At 36.6% G+C, this 22407-nt stretch overlaps 1 protein-coding gene across 9 annotated transcripts in view; it reads left to right on the top strand.

Annotated features, from left to right (window-relative positions):
- The window catches only part of CNKSR2 (connector enhancer of kinase suppressor of Ras 2), a 271251-nt gene that overhangs the window by 162292 nt on the left and 86552 nt on the right, over positions 1-22407 (top strand). For 6 of the 9 annotated variants that reach the window (XM_043895760.1, XM_043895758.1, XM_043895766.1 and 3 more), the window contains 2 exons: positions 13562-13651; positions 15243-15457. In XM_043895760.1, the coding sequence (XP_043751695.1) occupies positions 13562-13651; positions 15243-15457 (305 nt within the window). The remainder of the gene's footprint in view (positions 1-13561; positions 13652-15242; positions 15458-22407) is intronic. The other 3 variants (XM_043895762.1, XM_043895759.1, XM_043895767.1) reach the window with 1 other exon arrangement.

Below are 22407 nucleotides of genomic sequence, written 5' to 3'. Positions count from 1 at the left end.
ATTGCAAATATCCTATCTTCCAGTGTGTGATCTTAGCCACCATTGCTACCTATTAACTTCCCAGTTACGCGTTTACTCAAAGAGGTTCAGAGTTAAGATTATAACAGTCTAGATAGTGTTTTGAGAAGCAAAGGAGAAACATAATACAGTTTTTACTGTGTGCTTTTGTCTTCATTCATATTTTAAAGTTAGATATATAAGACAAAAATTAAAATTTAGAGACACTGTTATTAGACTCAGTGACAAAGAAACAGATATGAAGAAAAATACTTGAAAATATCCTAATCATGTACTTTATTTATTTTTTTAAGACTGGAGGTTTATTAAATGCTTTATCATATTTGTTAACCAACTTCTCAGTTTATATCATGGACCCACTATTTGTGGGTAAGAGTGAATTAAAAGATCAGCTATTTGCCCTAAGCCATAAGACAAATACAGTATGGATAGAGAGTAGATGGCCTATTTAGAAAATAAGTAAATACCTGTTGAGCTTTTATGTATGCCTTTAAAAAGCATTGGGCTTACCTCATAGGTCAATTGGTAAAGAATCCGCCTACAAGGCAGGAGACCCCAGTTCAAGTCCTGGGTTGGGAAGATCCGCTGGAGAAAGGATAGGCTACCCACTCCAGTATTCTTGGGCTTTCCTTGTGGCTCAGCTGGTAAAGAATTCATCTCCAATGAGGGAGACCTGGGTTCAATCCCTGGATTGGAAAGATCCCCTGGAGAAGGGAAAGACTAACCACTCCCATATTCTGGCCTGGAGAATTCCATGGACTCTATAGTCTGTGGGGTCGCAAAGAGTCAGACACAATTAAGCTACTTTTACTTTCACTCTAAAAAGCATTAACTCATTTAATCCTCACAACCCTGAGAGGTAGATAACTAATAGAATCCTTACTTTATAAATGGGTTAAATGTCTTACCCAGCTAGTAAGTGGTGGAACGTTGATATTTGTTGACTCTATCAATGTTACTAGCTAGCTAAATAATATGAAAATATTTTGCTAAAATGTAGGAAAGTAGTTCAAAAAGGCAAAATGGTTGCCTGGGGAGGCCTTACAAATAGCTGAGAAAAGAAGAAAAGCTAAATGCATTTAAATGCAGAGTTCCAAAGAATAGCAAGGAGAGATAAGAAAGTCTTCCTCAGTGATAATGCAAAGAAATAGAGGAAAGCAAAAGAATGGGAAAGACTAGAGATCTCCTCAAGAAAATTTGAGATACCAAGGGAACATTTCATGCAAAGATGGGCACAATAAAGGACAGAAATGGTATGGACCTAACAGAAGCAGAAGATATTAAGGAGAGATGGCAAGAATACACAGAAGAACTATATAAAAAAGATAACCACGATAACCATGATGGTGTGATCACTCACCTAGAGCCAGACATCCTGGAATGCAAAGTCAAGTGGGCCTTAGGAAGCATCACTACGAACAAAGCTAGTGGAGGTGATGGAATTCCAGTTGAGCTATTTCAAATCCTAAAAGATGATGCTGTGAAAGTGCTGCACTCAATATGCCAGCAAATTTGGAAGACTCAGTGGTGGCCACAGGACTTGAAAAGGTCAGTTTTCATTCTAATCCCAAAGAAAGGCAATGCCAAAGAATGTTCAAACTACTTCACAATTGCACTCATCTCACACGCTAGCAAACTAATGCTCAAAATCCTCCAAGCCAGGCTTCAACAGTACGTGAACCGTGAACTTCCAGATGTTCAAGCTGGATTTAGAAAAGGCAGAGGAACCAGAGATCAAATTGCCAACATCTGTTGGGTCATCAGAAAAGCAAGAGAATACCAGAAAAACATCTACTTCTGCTTTATTGACTACGCCAAAGCATTTGACTATGTGGATCACAACAAACTGTGGAAAGTTCTTATAGAGATGGAAATACCAGACCACCTTACCTGCCTCCTGAGAAATCTATATGCAGGTCAAGAAGCAACAGTTAGAACTGGACATGGAAAAACAGACTAGTTCCAGATTGGGATAGGAGTACATCAAGGCTGAATATTGTCACCCTGCTTATTTAACTTATATGCAGAGTACATCATGCGAAATGCCGGGCTGGATGAAGCACAAACTGGAATCAAGATTGCTGGGAGAAATATCCATAAACTCAGATATGCAGATGACACCACCCTTATGGCAGAAAGTGAAGAAGAACTAAAGAGCCTCTTGATGAAAGTGAAAGAGGAGAGTGAAAAAGTTGGCTTAAAACTCAACGTTCAAAAAACTAAGATCATGGCATGTGGTCCCATCACTTCATGGCCAATAGATGGGGAAACAATGGAAACAGTGAAAGACTTTATTTTGGGGGGCTCCAAAATCACTACAGATGGTGACTGCAGCCATGAAATTAAAAGATGCTTGCTCCTTGGAAGAAGAGCTATGACCAACCTAGACAGCATATTAAAAAGCAGACACATTACTTTGCCAACAAAGGTCTGTCTAGTCAAAGCTATGGTTTTTCCAGTTGTCATGTATGGATTTGAGAATTGGACTGTAAAGAAGGCTGAATGCCACAGAATTGATGCTTTTGAACTGTGGTGTTGGAGAAGACTCTTGAGAGTCCCTTGGACTGCAAGGAGATCAAACCAGTCCATCCTAAAGGAAATCAGTCCTGAATATTCATTGCAAGGACTGATTCTGAAGCTGAAGCTCCAATACTTTGGCCACCTGATGTGAAGAACTGAGTCATTGGGAAAGATTGAAGGCAGGAGGAGAAGGGGACAACAGAGGATGAGATGGTTGCATGGCATCACATGAGTTTGAGTAAGCTCTGGGAGTTGGTGATGGACAGGGAAGCCTGGTGTGCTGCAGTCCATGGGGTCACAAGGAGTCGGACACAACTGAGTGACTGAACTGAAGTGAGGAAAGTAGTTTGTCAGAATTTCATTACTCCTTCAAAATTCAAGCATCTGATTTCAATCAAGCAGAACTAGGTCTAATTGTGTATGTTCTTCTATATGTGTTGTATTTCCTGGCACTACAGTAAACATGCATTCACATAGACATGACCCTAACACACCTTAAGAAATAATAGCTGAAATGAGGGGTAAAGTTAGCAACAGTGTGCTAGGCTCTTTTTAAATGAAAAAGTGTAAATGGGTTTTACTTTCCTAAGAAGGTAAACAAGAATGACTCCTGGAAACACAGATACAGTAAGGGAAACAACCTAGATTAGTGATTGCTGGCACTGACTTTATAATCAGCCGTACTCGTTAATCCTGTCTGCCATCTAATTACTCCAGTATGACTTTAGGAATGTTACTCTAGGGCTCAGTTTCTCATTTGTTAAATGAAGATGATAATATCTGTCTCATAGACATTTTGTGAGAATTTAATGACAACAGAGTGTAAATTGCCTAGCAAGTGCCCAATATGTGCTAGATATTTATTTTCACTGCTTCATTATTACATTGAAACTCTAATGTTGCCGAGAGAATAGATCTTAAGTGTTTTCACCACATACACAAAAAAGGATAAGTGTTTGAGCTGATAGATGTGTTAAGTAGCTTGATTGTGATAATCATTTCATAGTGTATATGCATAATACCAAACCATCATTGTGTATACCTGAAATGAATGCAATTTTTATTTGTCAATTATCCCTCAGCAAAACTGGGGGGAAAATAATCAAAGAACTGAAATATTTCAAAATGTAAATAATATTAATAATAATAAGAGTCATTTAAAATTCTTTGAAGAATAAGATGGGTTGAATAAACAAAGTTCAAGGAAGAAAAGAAATTTTAAAGTGAAAATAAAAGGGGAAAAAAGGATAGTGTTAAATTACTTTAACTATTTGGTCTCATCTGCTCATGCTTCAAAGAAAGGCAAAGGTTCAAATTGGATGAGATTAATTGCTTGGCAACTTTTCAGAATGATTAGTATTTCCCATCAGCTTTCTCTTTTCACTGTTCAGACTCCTTGCTCTTGTTGCTCCATCACAGCACATTTCTGTGCATATTAACCTGCTAAAAGGTAGACACAGTTGGCTGAGTCCCTTTGTGGTTGTGAGTGGTCATGTTTTCTAAAAGTAGGATAAAAACATACTTTTTGACAATAATATTGTAGAATAGTATTAGTTTGAAGGAATTCCGACCTTTTCTGATTTATTGAAAATCCAGGACCTCACAGAAAGCACACAAATGAATGCAAGGTTGGTATTTTACAAGTGTTTCTCATAAATGTTATTTGTCCACAGTGTGCACTGAGGAAAATTAATTTCTATATTATACCTGGTCATTTTCCACTGGAGTAGTTGGAACAAGAGAAAACCAAATACCATGTCCTTTTTAGCTACATAAATAGCACATGGCTTGAAGTGACCTATAGTAGCATGATGAAGGACCTATGGGCAGTGATACTGGGAATTGAGCTTATCATTGTGAGGTGAGGATATAGTGTGAAGGTTCTAGGGTCTCTCATCATACTTCAAAATCACCTTTCTCTGTCGGACAACTTCATTCTATCTCTTGAGCAGTTGAATTACAATTAATAACATTATTTCAAACATTTCTTAAAGGTATCCAGAATACATTCACAAATACATTTCCAAATGAAAGCTTGTTCCCTCTCCTGTGTTTTTTTAGTATAAATTTTCTTCTTTAACAATAGCCCAACTGTTATTCATCAGCTATTAGAGACAAAAGAAAATGAGCTTCTAACCACAAGAAATTTCTGTGCTCAAGTAAAATGTACAACTTCCAAAGCAGAACTAAACAAAGAAGTAAAAATTAGTAAATCAAAAATGCAGAAATATGAGATTTGTACTGTACTCATAGGAATTCTTATTCTTTAGGACTTACTTAATACATTTCATAAAGACTGCCTGTTGGTTAGCTTCACAAAATAATTTTGACTATCAAGCTGATGGTGATAAGGAACCATGTAACTGATGGAAAAGTAGTTCAGCAGTATTTTGGCATAGAAACAGAAAATAGTCTAAGGTAAAATTTAGAGTGATCACCTAGGGAAGGCACTCTTCCTTAATCTCTATAATTTTACTGATAAAAATAGAGCATGAATTTTGAGGTCAGATAGAGCTGAATTTAGTGCCAAGGCTTGGCCTTTAATAACTGATTGACCTTGTACTTGAGAGTTAGCCTCACTGTACTTTTGTTTCCTTATCTGTAAAATGGGATAACAATACTACTCACAGTATTTTGATGAGGCTCAAATGAGATTTTATGAGGATTAAATATATGCCAAGTACTTAGCACTGATTTTGCCTCATAGAAAGTACTCAAGTAATGGTGCCTAAATGGCATAGTAAATCACTGCTGCTCATAAATAAAAGTGTCTCAAAGATTGTGAAGTGCTGATGGATCAAATTAATACTTCCTCCTTTCCTGTGGAGGGACTCAGTGAAGAACGAAAGGAATGAAAGTATTCCCAATAACCAACCATGTAAAACATGCCTATGAAAAGAAATAGTTTGCTTTCTTTGGTTTAGTTTTGAAAAGTAGAAGAAAGAACATCAAATAGCTCATAACACTAGAAACCTCTGTGATTCAAGTTTTCTTTTTAAGTTCTGTTACTGAAATCATTACTTCATAGGTTAGGTATGTTTAAAACAATTTAGACTCTGCACATTTTTAAAATATAAGATTAGTTGCTTTTAAAAAAGGATAGAGAAAATAATATGCTAAGTAAATTGAATAGTTGGAGACTCAAAAAAGTGAAATCTGGCAAGAGGAAACCAAGTAATAGATAAGAGTAAAATTAAGGGGAAAAAAACTTTTAATAAAGTTCTAGAATATTAATATGTAGATAAAAAGGAAGAATTAGCAAACCAAATCAACAAAGTTGATGCAACTATTAGAGAAAAAGAAAAACAAAAACATGTTTAAATGAATTAACAGAAAGATAGGAACTAAGTGAATTAGTGCTTCCCTTAAAGACAAAATGGGAAAGCCAAAAATAGAAATAGACCAACTCAGGAGATTCGCAACTGGGTCAGTATTGTCCCCTAGGGGACATTTGGCAATTTCTGGGAACCCTGGTAGTTGTCGTAAATGGACATGGAGGTGCTACAGGCATCCAGTGAGTTGAAGCCTAGGATGCTACTAAACATAAAATGAATAGGACACCCCTCCCCCCAACAATAAAGAATGATCCAATCCAAAACATCATGAGTGCTGCTGTTGAGAAACCCTAACTAAATTAAGAAGAATCGGTTGTTGACAGATACAAAGTCAGATATTTACGACTCGAAAATCAAAGAACCCTTGAATGACATAGGGCCAATTGCCTTTTTCTTTTATTCATACAATCTGGGAACTTAACTGCTCTGAAATGATAAACCTACATTTACTCACACTTAGCATACTCTCTGGGCAGAAATAATATAAGCTTGTGAGTGTCTGAGATGACTTACCCAGCTCTACAGTAGAAAACCTAATCATGGCATCCCCTGGAGCAGGAGGGAACTCACTGTCCCTAATTGAAATCAGAATGCATTTTCCCTCCATGGGAAAATGATGTACTAAATAGCAGCCAGGTGAAATTTAAATAGAGTGGTTGATGTCTGCTTTCAAATCACAATGTGCCTTAAATAATCCAGCATTTTCTTATGTATGTTCTTCAGATCACTACTTCTGAAAGAGATTCTTTGTTAAAGAAAGAGATTATGTGGTTAAATAAGATTGGGAAGCTCTGCATATTTTATCCCCCTGTTGGCAATTAATACGTGCACATTAGCATACTAAAGGCTTTGAAAATCTTGGTTTCCCAAATGTATTTGTACATTGCATCTTCTTTGGTTTTGGTCACAAAATACTTCCCAGTGTAACTGATGTTTGATGGCATATATTTTGACAAAAGCTGATACAGACTTGCAGCTCCTCCTGAAGACCCATATACCAATGATAAAATTTAAGTTGCAAACTGCTGACTTAACAGAAATCCTCTATTCTTAACTTGAAGTCTGCCCCAGCAGACATCTTGTTGAATGTCGTCTTCATTCTTATTGTGCAGAAAAGCCATTTTCTAGAGTAAATCTTATTTGTGATGAAAGTCCAAACTAAAGTAATAAATACTAACTGGAACAATCAGTGCATGGCTCCTCATAGAATTACTTTTATCTCGGCAAAACAAGTAGCTGGAATCATGGAAGAAATAGATCCCTGGGGATAGAAAATGTCAAGTGTGATATCCAATCTTGTTAAAAGCAATGACTAAAAATTATACACTGAATATCTTAATGACTGGAAACATTAAAGCAAATAATTCAAAACAATAGACAGCCATTTAAAGTTATACATATGACAATCTAACATTACTTCATAAATGACACGTCATGTCAAGCCAGTTTATTTTCCATCTTTGTTCAGGGATGGATAACAAACACAGTTACAGCTACAGTTTATGTTCGAATCCTCCATGAGTTCTTTATCTAGCCTTTAAGAACTTTTTGCAAGAGTTGCAAACTGGCTGGTAGTATAGTTGTTTAAAAAGCAGTAATCATACATGTCAGTGTATTATTTTTGAAGAAAAATGAATTGAATCTTTGTATAATGCAATGGTCTTCAACTCATCACTTAGGCAACTTAATGTAATGAAGTTACAAAGTCTCCGTTCACAGGCTGACTCCAACACTGATTATTGATGAAATCCTAAGAAATTAAGTGGGGTGTGTGTCAAGTTTTTCATCTCTACCTTTTTAAAAAATAGTTTGCTCTATTGTCGTGTTTAACTGGAAAATGGGATGTTTTTAACCAAATAATATTTGCCCCACATCATCCTTCTTTCCCACAACTGTATTGCTGAGCACAGCAGGAGGCAAAAGTATTTAGCAAAGCTCATTGCTCTTTTACCCACCAGAGCCTTCAGAAGAGAACCCAGAACTGTTTCGCCACTTAGTATTTAAACCTCTGAATTCTTCCCAGACCTCCCACATCCCTCTAATGTAGAGGAATAGGCTCTGTGCACAGTGGCAACATTTCAACTAAAATAGCCTGCCTTTCTGTATTCCAGTGTGTACAGCACATTTGCTCTCTTGGCAGAATGTAATTTGGTTCAAAATGTAATTCGCCTTGGAATCAAGTGTTCAAAATTCCCTATAATTTTTGATGCGGTTCAAAGTTTTCTCCTTCAACAATTTTTATGTGACTCCCCATTTAAAGTCTAGATCACTTTTAGGGAGCAGTAAGAAAATTCACAAACAAGATGTAGCTTATTCTTTGAAATGATATTTTAATTGTTTTGGTTCTCTGTTAATGCAACCAAAAAGATTTCAAGTTAATAATTATCAGGTTTGTATTTGATTTATATTGTTATAAGGTGTTAAGTCCAGTACTTAAATAATCATCACATTGTGATGTTTACAAGCCAGTTTTTCTCCCTAACTCTTTTATCTAGAAGTGAAATTTTTTAAATATGGCCCTAAAGATCAAAGTGCCCATTCTTACTTATTTTATTAGATCCAGATATGTTGCCTTTATCCTTTAAAAAGTACTGACTTTCCATTTAATTCAGTTTTACTCTTCTTTAAATGTGTGATTCTCTACCTTAAATAACCTCGGGATGTTTTCCTAGAAATGCAGTCAACCATCTGAAAGTAATTTTTCTGTCTGGTATGTGGGGAGTTTGATGGGTGTTATGTGACATGCTTATAGCTTAACATTCCTCACTATACTCATTTTCATCAAAATATTGACTAAAATATTCAGAACAGATGTGTATATGTGTGTGTGTGTATTTTTCTAGAGAAAGCTTCTTTTGTGAGCAATTAAAAGGTACATCAGACATAAGGAGAAATTTCTCTGCAGCCTTTTCCCCCCCAATTCTTTGGCAACTGTAATAGAGAAGATTACTTCTCAGATGCAGTATATCATCCTGAAACGTTATTATTTTAGCATGTTGGGGCCAGAGTTTTTAAAAGGTAGGGGAGGGATACAACTGAAAAAGGCAGCAATTCAGTAGTATTTCACCATGCACCATGGGTAGTTTAATATGGAGATGTTTCTAGATAAGAAATCAGGAGGCAGGATTTCTAGTTCTGCTTGATTAACACACAGCTCTGTCAGGCTCAATTTGTTAGAATATTGAAAGTGGTTGGTCAGGTTCTTTATAAGACAGAAAGGGAGGGAAAGTGAGGGGTAGGGGGAATGGAAAGCTGACAGGAAGAAAGGGAAAGGAAACTTTGAAAATAGAAACTAACCTTATGAGGAAGGTCCCCTATTTACTTTCTTAACAGGTCATCAGTTAACAAATAGCTGTTAACTATGTTTAAGTCACTGTGCTAAGTGATAGAGATACCATGGTGAACAACAGAGAAATTTCTGTTCCCTTGTGAAATTTACATTCTAGAATGGTGACAGAATTCAAGCAACTAATTTAATAAATACTTACTTGACTATAGGTGACACACTATAAAAATTTATGAAAAAAAAACAAATACAGAGAAACCCAACCTAGAACAAGTTCCAAGGAGAATATCCCTGAGGAAATGACATTTTTGCTGAGCTCTAAAGTATGCATTTGAGTTTTGTAAGAGAAGAGGAGACAAAAACCAGAGAAAGACAGTATCCTGGGTGCCAAGTGAAGAAAGTATTTCAAGAAAAGAATAATCCTCTGTGTCAAATGTTGCAGATAGATAAGAAAAGTCAAGGGTTCTGAAAATTGTCTTTTGGATTTAGCAGCATGGAAGCACTAGTAACCTTGACAATAGTAGTTTTAGGGGAGTTGAGGGGCAAGATCTTGATTGGAGAAGATTCAAAAGAAAAGAGGAAATTCTACATGTAAGTGAGATCATACAGCATTTATCTTTTGTGCCTGGCTAATTCTATGTAGCATAATGTCCTTCAGCTTCATCCACGCCATCACAGATGGCAAGATTTCCTTTTTATGGCAGAGTAATATTCCTATGTGTGTGCGCGCGTGTGCGTGCGCATGCACCACGTTTTCTGTATTCTTTCATCTGTTGATGGACACTTGGATTGTTTACATATCTTAGCTATTGTGAACAATGTTACAATGAATTTGAGCTCTTGGAGATAACTGATTTCCTTTCTTTTTGATATATACCCAGAAGTAGGGTTGCTGGATCCTACAGAAGTTCTCTTTTTAATTGTTTGAAGAACCACTGTGATGTTTTCCATTATATACACTTGAATTTTGCTGAGAGTAGATCTTAAGTGTTCTCACCACACAGTCAACACAGTCATACATGCACACACAGATGGTAACTGTGTGAGGTGAGGGTACCATAACCTGCTTGTGGTCATCATTTCACATTACACACCTCAAAAAGTCATTCTGTACAGCCTCAATGTGTACCATTTTAATTTGTCGATAATACTTCAGTAGAGCTAGGTGGGGGGAAAGAGGAGAGAAATTGGAGACTGAAAATCAAAATGAGACTTCTAGGAGTTTTTCTGTAAAGGGGACCAGAGAAAATGGTAGTAGGGTGGCTGTTTGTTAGCAAAGAGAGGTTGTTTATTTTTTAAGACTGTAGAAATTACAGCATGTTTGTATGCTAATGGGAATCACAGGGTTGAAAGGGGAAATTGATGCTACATGAGAAAGTAAGGTAGAATTGTTCAAGAGATGCCTTTGAGTGAGAAAAAAAGGAATAGGATCCAGTGAACAGCCCAGTAATCTCCCTAATGTCTAGCATCCTTTCATTCAAGCGTTCAAAAGAAATTTAATGAATACCCACTCTGGGTCAGAATCCTTGCCAGGAACTTTCATAACAAAGATATATAAGACCCAGTTCCTGCCAAAAAGTAGAAAAAAAACCTATAAACAGAAAGATAGAATACAGTATAATTAAGGATCATGTATACCAAGGAGCTAAGGGAGCCCAGGAGAGCGAGCAGTTAACTCTGCCACAGAGCACCATAGCATGTGTAATAGCACTGAAAATACTTTATTGGCTAAGGGAAAAGTCAGTTTGTTTTCAAACAATTCTGTACACTGCTATTAAAGCATAGCAGTTTCATATTGAAACAGTATTTGATCATCATAAGGCATTCCATCATTGTCAATATTCTTTTGTTTTTTTTAGTAGACCACCAGTTTAAAGGATATAACACAGGAACAGCTGGACGGGATAGATGCGCGGTGCAAGACATGGGCCGAGAGCTTGGAGCTTCTCTGCCCTCCCTCGGTGTGCCACTCTCCTGAGCTCTCCTCCTGTTCATTGCCTGGGAGCTCTTCAAACCCTGTCCTTTTGATTTTTATGGAGGTTTCATTGTATAGGCACAGTTGACTGAACAATTGATCCTTGGTAATTAAACTCACTCCCCAGCCCTGTCCAGTCTCTAGAGGCTGGGAGTAGGACTGGAAATTCCAACTCTCTAATCACATGGTTGATTCTTCTGGTAACCTGCCAGTAATTGGAATATTACCCCATGTCTTTGCTTCCAACAGTGGATCCCTGTCCTACTGTATCTCGCTGGTGCTACTCTTCTCCTGAGTTATCTATTTATTGTTTCTTTCCTTTTTTAGAATATTTCTTATCAATTTATGCATGTCCCTTACAATATGCTGTTCAGTTTGGCTTGTTCTTGGGCTTTCTAAAACTTCTATCTGCTGACACCCAGTCTTTTTTATTTAATTTAGTATATCTTTATTTTATTTTTTAAATCAAAGTGTAACTTACAATATTTTGTTAGGTTTAGGTGTACATCAAAGTGATTCATCTATATATATTATAGATTATTACAAGATATTGAATTATAGTTCCCAGTGCTAAATATTCTTTAAATTAAATTTCGTGTTCTGTTTGTGTTTAGTTGCAGCTAAATATAGTTCATCTTTTTTAAAAAGCTACTTGCCATTAATTTCAGAATAAAATTCAAACAAAATCCAAAAGTATCTATCTTTGACCTCTTCTACATTTATTAGGCTACAGTTAAGAAATACAGTGCACAATTAGCACCTCTATAGAGATCCTGATTAGAATGCTCCAGATGTGCAACAGATATGAAAAGCCAAGTAACAGAATAATTTAACTATGAGACAGTAGCAGAGAGATATTGCAAGGCTTATGATCGCATGTCACCTACATCAGCTCACCCAGATTCTCTCTGTAAAATTGCAGAGATCTACCCCATGAAAATTTGGAAACTGAGGTGATCGTTTATGAAGTCGTTTGCACACCTTGTAAGGAAGTCATTAAGTAAATACTTCATTTGTGGGTCATTAATTATTTTGTCATGTCTAGTTCATCCTTAAATTTCAAAGAGCTTAGTAAAATATACTGAATAAACTGTATTGGCAAAATGCCATTAAGTTGTCACATTTTCCCTTAGCAACATAATGAGACAGAAGTATCTTAATGGATTTTTTAACAAAATATGTGGAATGTCTGTAACAATTTGATTGTGAAATTTATCTAGCCAAGGGGGAGAGTAACAAGAACATACTGTGACCAAGAGGTATTGAAAGGTGGGAAGATTGGTAGATTAAAGGAGGAATTGTTAGAGTGCTGTGGTGGATGTGCTAAAAATACAGGTTTTAGTTGAAAAGCAGGATACTGGGAAGAATTACTGCCTTTTCAGGTGATAAGATTAAGCATTTATGACCACTAGAATGGGTGGAGGAGAGAATCTCAAAAAACTGAGAGGCCAGAATATTAGTGGGTGAATATTGAAGTTACCAAAAGTTATTGCAGAAGTAGTATGTGAGTGCCTAGGTTTGAACCCTGGTACTACACACTTACCAACTGTGTGTCCTTGGGTAAATTGCATACACTGTCCCAGGCCCTTCATCTGGTAAAATGAGGGTAATGGTTTATTTCTTATAATTTTGAGAATTAGGTGTTGTGCTAGATGTCCTTTTTAAACTTGTGAATGATTTTTCTTTTGGCTATTTTGTGTTTCACAAATTTTGAATTGATCAGAAATCAATTGATCAGCCTCACCAAAAAGCTGTCCTTAAAGTCTATGTCATGAGTGCTGCTTGCTACAATAAAATGCTGTTTAGTAAGAACACAGACCCAGAGGAAAATGGGACAGACCAAAGCAGCGATTACTTGAATCTGGAAACTAGAGTTCATAATAGCAAAAGAGATGCTTAAGGGCAGACCCAGCTTTAGGCCATAGAAAAGAATCTAGCCGCGTTGCTGAAGCATAGTAGTATCTAAAAAGCAGATAAGAATTAGGAAGCAGTGAAGATGGGAAGTTAATACTGTGTTCCAACATTAAATACGAGGGGCTACTGTCTTGAAGATTGGCTATCAAGATAAAGACACTTGGGCATTGAGGAATAAGACAGATCCAGTTATAGAAAATGAAGTCACTAAAATAATGGTCCTCTTTGTACAGGACCACATTCTTAAAGTCTGGGGCTCCTAAGAGAGCAAACCTAGGCTGTTCTGTATTACTTATAAAAAGTGCCTTAAGTTTGCATTATCACCTGGCCAATTGCCACAGGCAGTTTCACCTTCTGGCTCAAAACACACATATTTTTCATCTTCACAAATGCCAACCATAATGTTGCATATGAGTGAGTGTGTTTTGCAGACTGTAGCTAAAAGTCAGTTTAAGTTTGAGCGGACATGGGGAAGAAAAACAATGTGATGTGAATTTTGTTCTCTGTGTTTAGGCAAGCTACGACCTATATCTATGCCAGTGGAATATAATTGGGTGGGGGACTATGAAGATCCAAATAAGATGAAGAGAGATAGTAGAAGAGGTAAGTGTTCTAGAATTTCAGTGTAGGCTGGGTTGTTGAAACAAAAAGCAGATTTAAATGTTTTTTTACATAGGATGTTATGGCTTCAGTGAAAAACTATTCATCTTCTTATTGATTTTTATGATACATCCAAACCAACTCAGACCAACCTTTAACTGTCTTGATCTATTATTAAGTAAATATCTTCTCTGAATGCCTCCTAAGGGATTTAGAGTAGATAAATACAGTATAAAAAAATTAATATCTGTTATTTGAAATTCAATACTTGGAAAACAAGGTCAGAAGTGTGAAACTGCATAAAATAATTAAGTTCAACAAATAGGAAGCATTTGTGATCAGTCCCCATTGGTCCGCAATGCCAACCTCACTATTTTTGTATTAATATAACCTTAAAATGAGTTTTGAAGCACATGGGTAAAAGCTAATAGAAACTGGGCCAGTGTCTCTAAAAGAAAACCATATAAAAATGGAAAAAAAAAAAACCTGCTTTGCTTTTTTCTCTCCTGTTTGCTGTTCAGGGTTATCTTCTTACTTGGGGGTGGGCTACACTTGAAGTATCTACCAAAAGTAAGTTTTTATGTTCACTTATCCTGCTATTGAGGTGAGCAGTAAAGAAGGCAATGGGAAATTTTGCTACTAAATGGGATTCAACCAAGTGTGGATGGATATGGTGGGCCCAGTGGGTCATGCTGCTACTTCCATTTTCTGAAATAAGATCCATAAAGTTCTAGATGAAAAACAAAAAGAAACAAAGCAAAAAAAAAAAAAAAGTCTTCATAGGACATGACTTCACGAAGCTTCCTTTAAAACATGTTTAACCCATTTGCCTGTTATTTCTAGCCAGTGTGCAAAATTTATTTCATTAATGCACAGATCCACAGACCACACAGAAATAAGCATATCTGCTTCATTAGTCTTCTTAACACTTGTTTTATGGAACGAGCATTTCTGAAAATGTTGGTAAATATAGGAGCATTGAGATTACTTTACATCTATGTATTCACTCCATTTTCCAAACTTCAGTTTCTAACCTGTTCTGTTTTATAGAATTAATCAAGAAAAATATTTTAAGAAAGAAACACTTATATGCCTTTTCTGAGTCACCCTTTTGGGACTTGATATGATAGTAACATCTTGGGGAATAAAGGCTTTATGAAGTAGAGTTCTGGCTATCAATTTAAGCATATATTTTTTTGAACTAAGTTTCCTCACTATTGGTCCATAATGTGGGCTTTAACTTCTCCAAGGATGTTCCCTAGGATGTTTGTTGTCAGATTTTAGCAGAATCTCCTTGCGAGAACTTGTTAAAAATTTTATGAGCCACACACCTGAAACTTATGATTCAGGTTCTGCAGGTAATTCTGATATGGTTAGTTCAGAGCTAAAACTTGGAGAAATACTCTATAGGCTATCAACTTCCTGTTGTCCTGTGATCCCAAATAATTAAGATTCTCCATACTTTCACTACAATGGTGTTTTATAAAGAAAATCAAGTTACGTTTCTGAAGTGAAATCTAATAGTACACTTAAAGGATGGTAAGTTTGGAATATTTGCATATCTACATTGGTGTATTTATCTTTTTTTATTTAGAAAACTCTCTACTCCGATATATGAGCAATGAAAAAATTGCTCAAGAAGAATACATGTTTCAGAGAAACAGCAAAAAAGACACAGGGAAGAAGTCTAAAAAGAAGGGTGATAAGAGTAGTAGCCCGACTCACTATTCGTTGCTACCTAGTTTGCAAATGGATGCACTGAGACAAGACATCATGGGCACACCTGTGCCGGAAGCCACACTGTACCATGTAAGTACACTTCGAAAGACTCTGTGATGACGGTTTTATTGGCAGACTGGCAATTGACTCTTTTTGGTAAATTCCAGATTATTTATTTTTATCCTCTTGTCAGATTTTCACAAAAAATCTTAAATTGAGATTTTATGCCCTGAAAAAAAACATTAAAAAAAAAAGATGACTTATCAATCTGTCCCTCAATTCACATGTTCAGTGAGTTCATATGTTGTAACAGCTTATATTTTTAAGGATATAACTTCATAACTTCCTATGCACAGAACTGATGGAGAATAATAATTAATTAGCTGATCGATTATTATTGTGATAATATACAGTAAATGAATAGCTGTAAAGTTCATCATTAAAGATAGGATTTTTAATATATTTATGGTTTCATTTAAAAATGAACATCTGTTGTACAGTAGACTTGGACCATGATTCTTGAGGTAAAGATGAAAAGACATAGGTAGATGAAAAGACATTATATGGAAAGAAAGTCACACTGAGAGTTGCAATACAATTTGTAGTAAGTCAGTATAAGAGTGTAGGAGAAGAAGGGCCTTTGCCCCCTTGGGAAGGGAGAAGAGGCTTCAGAATGAGGAGCATATGGGTAAAGAGTGAAAGATGAGTAGCAGTATTTTTGTGGTGAGGCATATGAAGGTATGCCACCAATGTGTGTGTATGGTATGTCCCAGCGATTTTATGTGGCTCAGAGTTACCAGTTCACTAAAAATTGAGGGAAAGCATGTGAGAAAGGGCAGTAGATGGGCCCCTAGAGAGCTAAGTGGGGAATTGTATGATAAAATACTTGGGCTTTTTGTGGCAGTAATAAAGAGCTACTGAAGAATTCCGTCCTGGGGATGATGAGATTGGCCTATAGGATCTCTCTAGTGCTGAGAGCATCCATCAAGAGATGCGAGGCCAAAGGCAAGGGCCATTAAACCCAGGCCAGATGGATGATGAGAAACTAGGACAATGGTAGTGTGGAGGCTGATAATCTTACTGACCCAAACATTCAATTCACAAGATCAACCCATTTTATGACATTTTTGTTGGAAGGAAATTTATTGTGCTTCTTGTTAGAAGACCGTGAAAAACATGGCTACAGGTTTTTAAGTAATTTGAGCAACAGTGCTTCATGTTCACAGCATCAAAAAAAATTTGATGTCACTGCTGTGGAAGATATATCATCTAGATATACAAGATGTGAAAGATTTAACAACTTACATTTGAGTTGCTTTCCTGAGTATATCATTTAAATATCTTATTACTTACAACTCTCTCCTAAAATGAAGTGTAGGAAAATATTTTCATTTATTTGGGTTGATGTAGGAGCGCAGTTCTCTATGGCACTGGTTCCCTATTGTCTCTTGTCCCCAGTTATATACCCCCAGCATCTTCCTCTCCACAAGAATAGTGCCCTTATCAAAACCTGCTACTCTGAATAACTGAGTAATTGGGTTATTATTTTTTCCACAGACATTTAAAGTTGTTCTTAAATCAATACTCAGAACTGTGTGACGGGAGACACTTTTGTTCTTACTAGTCAGAAATGCTCTCAACACTAAGCTCCTTCTCTAATCTGGCATTCCAGTCAGAAGTAATAGCCTGAACAAAGATCGAAACATAAGAGACAGCTGGCCTATTCGAGAGGGGAGTTGGTAGTGAGAGATGAGGCTAGAGAGGGAAGAAGAGGCCACTTCACCCAGAGCTTGTAAACTATTAAAGGGCTTGGATTTATCCTAAGAGGAACGGTAAGCAATTGAAGGCTCATTCAAACACTCAGCCTGTGCCATCCTGTCATGCACATTGGGACAGGAATATACTGTGTGAGGAAGGAAATAGCTGAGTCTTGTGGATTTTGACTAATTATGGAAGATAGTAAAAGGTAAAACTGGTATATTGTGAGCATCATCTAGGAGTATAAATTGTTAGCACCTTTCTGAAAGGCATTGTTTAGGTGGCACAGTGATAAAGAATCTACCTGTCAATGTAGGAGATACAAGAGACGCAGATTTGATCCCTGGGTCAGGAAGATCCCCTGGAGGAGGAAATGGCAACCCACTCCAGTCTTCTTGCCTGGGGAATCCCATGGACAGAGGAGCTTGGTAGGCTACAGTCCATAGGGCCGCAAAGAGTTGGACACGAACGAGCGATTGAGCCATGAGCACATGAACCTGGTCTAATAACTTCACTTCTAGAAATTTATTCCAAGAAAGAGAGAAGAGCCCACTTTTGCCTCCTGTTTTTATTCTATATCCTGAGTTTGTAACATATTTCCCAGATAGATATTTATCCCAACTAATTTTTGACAGACAGTATAGGGTAAAGAATATTCTTAATCATGGAGGAAATCCTCCCATGTAACACTTACCCACTAATTTCAGAGTGAAAGGCTGAACAGTTTCTAACTCTGGTCTCTGTTTTTAAAATAGCAAAATAATTGTTAATCCCAAAGAGCATGTTAAATGCCTATAATCGGTGTTCAGAAAGAAAGAACATTTATTGATGAGTTGTTTATTAGACTCAAGTTCCTTTGAGGACCTTAGTTGATTAATTTAGGACTTTTGCAGTTATCAAGGGAGTTTCCACATTTATGTATTTTTAAACCTCACTACAACTGTATTTGCAAATGACCAACTCAAAATGGTTAAGTGATTAACCCAAAGCATGTTGCAAAAAAAAGTGCAAGAGTAAGGACTAGAACCCAAACCACTAGGGATTTTTCCACATTCTGCTTTGGTCCTCCATGCATGGTAGGCATTGCATACACATAAGAATTTGAGCTTTAATAACTAGTGAGTGAGTTTTGGAAAAGTTTACTTAAAGAAATGTGTGTGCTCGTATGCTGCTTTTAGTAGCATTTTTAGTCACTGGATTGATTTCTACCCAGGTTTCTCTTTTGCTCTATGTTACTATTTTTTATTAAGTTCAAAAAAACATACAGAGCTTCTGCTGTTATAAAACTCGAGCAGTTATTCAGCATTATGTATTACCAAAACTACAGGGTATTATAGTTAAATCACCTGGACTTGGGAGGCAAAATAACATATGTGTAAATGATTGCTTTTTACATTTCACGGAAATTTTTGTTTTATTTTTTAGTCTGTATATATGTACTTATTTAAAATAAAAGGACGTTTCCTTATGTTAATTTTTTTAAAACACAAGATCAGTATCAATATATAATTCACTTACCTTCATAATGAACCATTATCTTCATTCTTACCAATTATTCCTTTGGATGACACAGCTCTTTTTAATGAAATAGAACTTAAGTGGAAGAGGGCTATAAAGATAGAATACAGAGTTTTGTAGGCTGCTCTCTCTGCTATAATACTAGTTCCATGTGGTCTGAGTTGAAATTTAGAAAAAAATTTAGTTGAATTTTGTAGCAGGATCATATCAGCAATAAATACCCTTAAAAAATTTACTAAAGCTGTGGCGGGGGCGGGGGGGGGGGTGATGTAGGATGTAGGGTGTTCCTTTTTAAGCTCCTAGAATATCCTCATTAGTGTATTCTGGAAATTAGCCTAAGAAAAATACACAAAGCCAGGTAAATACAGTTTGATTTCAGCGTGACTCATTCCTCTTAGCAATTATAGCAGAAATGTTTATATAATAATAAAGACAATTTAGAAGTTTATGGTATTGTAAAGTACATAATTTTATTTTTATTAATTGCATATTTGTTATTCTAGTTTATGTATTTTTCTTAAACTTATCTGAAAGGAAATCATTCTGTTTGCCTTAACTACCCTAATCATCCACCAGTCTTTGTCACCTCTTTCATTTTTGGCATATTCTTCATCCATGGGGTCTCAAAGAGTCGGACACAACTAAGGAACTAACACTCCCTTTACCTCTACTGAGAATGCTTCTACTCTGTCTTTATCCCTGGCTGGCTCCTATCTAAAGCTGAGATTGCAGAGAGATTTTTGTCTGATCCCTATCCCCTAAATTAAATCAGTTTCTCCTATTATAGGCTCTTAGCACCCTATATAATTTTTTAGAAAACTTTATAATTCACAATTATATATTCATTTGCATGATTATCAGTTTAGTGTCTTTCTTCACTATACATGGTAGGGAGAGCATGTCCAAGTGCATAGCAGGAAAGGATAGTTTCTCCATTTTGTTCAGCACTATATTTTAGTACCTAGTCTAGGTCTAGTACCTTATAAGTGCTCAATAAAACTGTGATGAGTAAATGAATGAACGAGTGAGTGGATATGACGGGAACTTGAATGCCTTTCTCAGTATCTCTCAGTTGATGTCCTTAGTCTGCAAAAACAGCCACCTCCATGTCCTTGGCTAGTCCCGTCCAGCACGAGCAGGCCTTCAGCTGGGGTGTATTCATAGTGGGAATCACCAGGAACTTATTACCATAGGTTCAGTGTCCCATTTGCCTAGGGAGAGATGTAGGACTGTGAATGTTTTCTGTCATGTTTGTCTAGTCCACATGATTAAATTCTACTTTGTTTTATCAATTACCATTTTACTCCAAAGACTGGGACTCTGCCCTTATTGGCACCTCCTCCAAGGGGGGTTTGGCTGGTTTACCAGTACAGACAACAGACCATGTGGAGCCTAACTCTTACCATCCATCCACTTACAAGAGTATTGGAAGCACCTAGAAATTTCTACTCACTGCATCGGGCTCCCTGTCAAAGCAGGTCCCCATTTGCACCTTTTATAGGGCTGATTTACAGCACTGCCCTGCTCCACAGGTGCCACCAGGGCAGCGCGCTTAGCTCCCCCTCAGCCCAGCCTCACTCTTCCACTCCAGCTAGTTCTTGCTATCTTCCTATCCCTGACCTCTCATTATAGAGGTCACAGTATGCCTATCAGCTAAGCATGTGACGATATTTTTCAAAAGACTATGATGTTAGTTTGCCTACTCACTGATCCTCTGCCTGAAAGTGTGGGAGTTGTTAGCTGTGCAAACCCTCTTCTGACCTGATAGCCCACGAAGGAAGGGCGGACAGCAGTATCTGGTGTGTGTATGTGTACATGTGTGTGTGAAATCCAGATGTAGTGGTAAAGGCTTTAGATAAGGAATGATTAGGTTCAGAGCTTTTTTAAATCCTTAATATGATATACATATGACATCTTACTCTCACATTAAAGCTGCTGAAGTAAACCCATAAACAAAGTGATAGTTTGTTTTAAATCTACACACTGAGATGCCAGAAAAGTAAAATCCGATAATGGATCTAGACAACCTGCAAGTGTACTTTCATAAACTGAATAATGTGATTTTAGGTGACTTAAAACAGACTTTGAGTAGGTGTTGAATAATCTGGATGATTCGTTTCCTAACAGTCCAACATTTGTGTGGCTTGTCTTAGCTATTTAGGGTACAACTGCAAACATTCAGTTACTGTTTTACTTATGATAAGTCCTTTTAGCCATTTCCATCAAACTGTGACAGGATTTTTGGTTGAGCTTCTGGGGGAACATGGTGGAAAGCTGTTAAAATACATTTATTTTTTTTAATTTAACAATTAAATAAACATTGTGAAACAGACACTGTTCTAAGTAATTTGTAATTTTTAACTCATTTAACACTCAAAAAACTTAGGAGGAAGGTGCTAGTATTATCCCTGTTTTATAGATTAGGAAGCTGGGGCACATTGGATTAGTAAGTAAAGTGGTAGAGCTGGGATTTGAACATTGGTAGAATGGGCAGGACTACCACCGACAGTAAATGTGTTCCATTCTATGCTGTTATTTCATGTAAATGGAAGATTTCTTTATTTAATATTTACTCCCATTACTACCTTACCCCACTTGCTCATGTTTAGACTTTTCTCTGCAGACACACACTAATGAGAAAGTAAGGGGAAAATATTTTTCTTTGAAATATTTAAATCTCCAAGGCTTTTATTTGTTTATTTAAAAATTAAATATGTAGAAGTATTTATCCTTGTCCCAACTGTTTCAAATTGCCCCTCTAAAACAACATAATTTAGCAGAGACTCAACAGCAATTCTAGTGTGCTGAACTATCTTTAAGGCACAATAAGTATTATGGAATAAATATAAATAATAATAATACTGTCACTGCTGTTACTAATAATAGCTAACATTTACCTATTGCTTACTAAGTTCCTATGCTAAGTACTTATATACTCACTGAACTTATGTCTTACTGAATCCTCAGATTGACCTTCTGAGGTTGCTACTCAGAAGTTCTTCCATTCTTCAGTGTTTTTTTTGTTTGTTTGTTTTGTTTTGTTTTACAAGTAATATTTTATTTTATATTCTATCTTCCATTTGGCATAAGCCTTTCAATGTTTGTTCATTCTTCAGTTTTAAAGAACTGAAACTGAGAGTTTACCTTGCCTGTGGTCACACGGGCAGAAAGTAGCAGACTTGAAATATAAGTACAAGTAGTCTGGCTCCAAAACTCACATTTTTAGATGAATAAAGTCATATCTGCTCATAAGGATTTTACCATCTGTTAGAGAAGCCAGAGCTAGTATTATCACAAAGATGAAAAATATGCTGTATTGTCAACCTGTAAACATTTATAATGTGCCTGCAATTATAAAGGTTGGTTTGTCTAGTATAGGCCTGACTTAGCTGCACTGTTTCAGGATCAGTGTAACTAAAAGAAGAGAACAGTTATTTTCAGTGGCTAAATGACCATCTCTAAGCTAACAGTTTATAACAACCACTTTCTCCACCCTTTGACTTTACTCACAGAGACGACAGCCGTGGTACAGTGTGATGTGAGTCTTCTCCTCACCAGGGTGCATGCAGATGTGTTAGACATCCATTCTAAATGTTATCCTATTCATATCATATGTATTTCCTGGTTCCCGTGGATGACTTCATTATTTCTAGAGTGTTAATGCCAAATTCATAGTAGCACTGGCAAAGCCCTACATGAGAACAGCCTGGACTGCGACAAGTGTTTCCCATTGGAGCACTTCACTAGAGCAGTGATTCTCAAAT

This window comes from Cervus elaphus, chromosome X (assembly GCF_910594005.1).
Source record: "Cervus elaphus chromosome X, mCerEla1.1, whole genome shotgun sequence".
Lineage (NCBI taxonomy): Eukaryota > Metazoa > Chordata > Mammalia > Artiodactyla > Cervidae > Cervus > Cervus elaphus.
The sequence above is the reverse complement of the archived record's forward strand: the minus strand, read 5'-3'. Positions and strand labels throughout refer to the sequence as shown.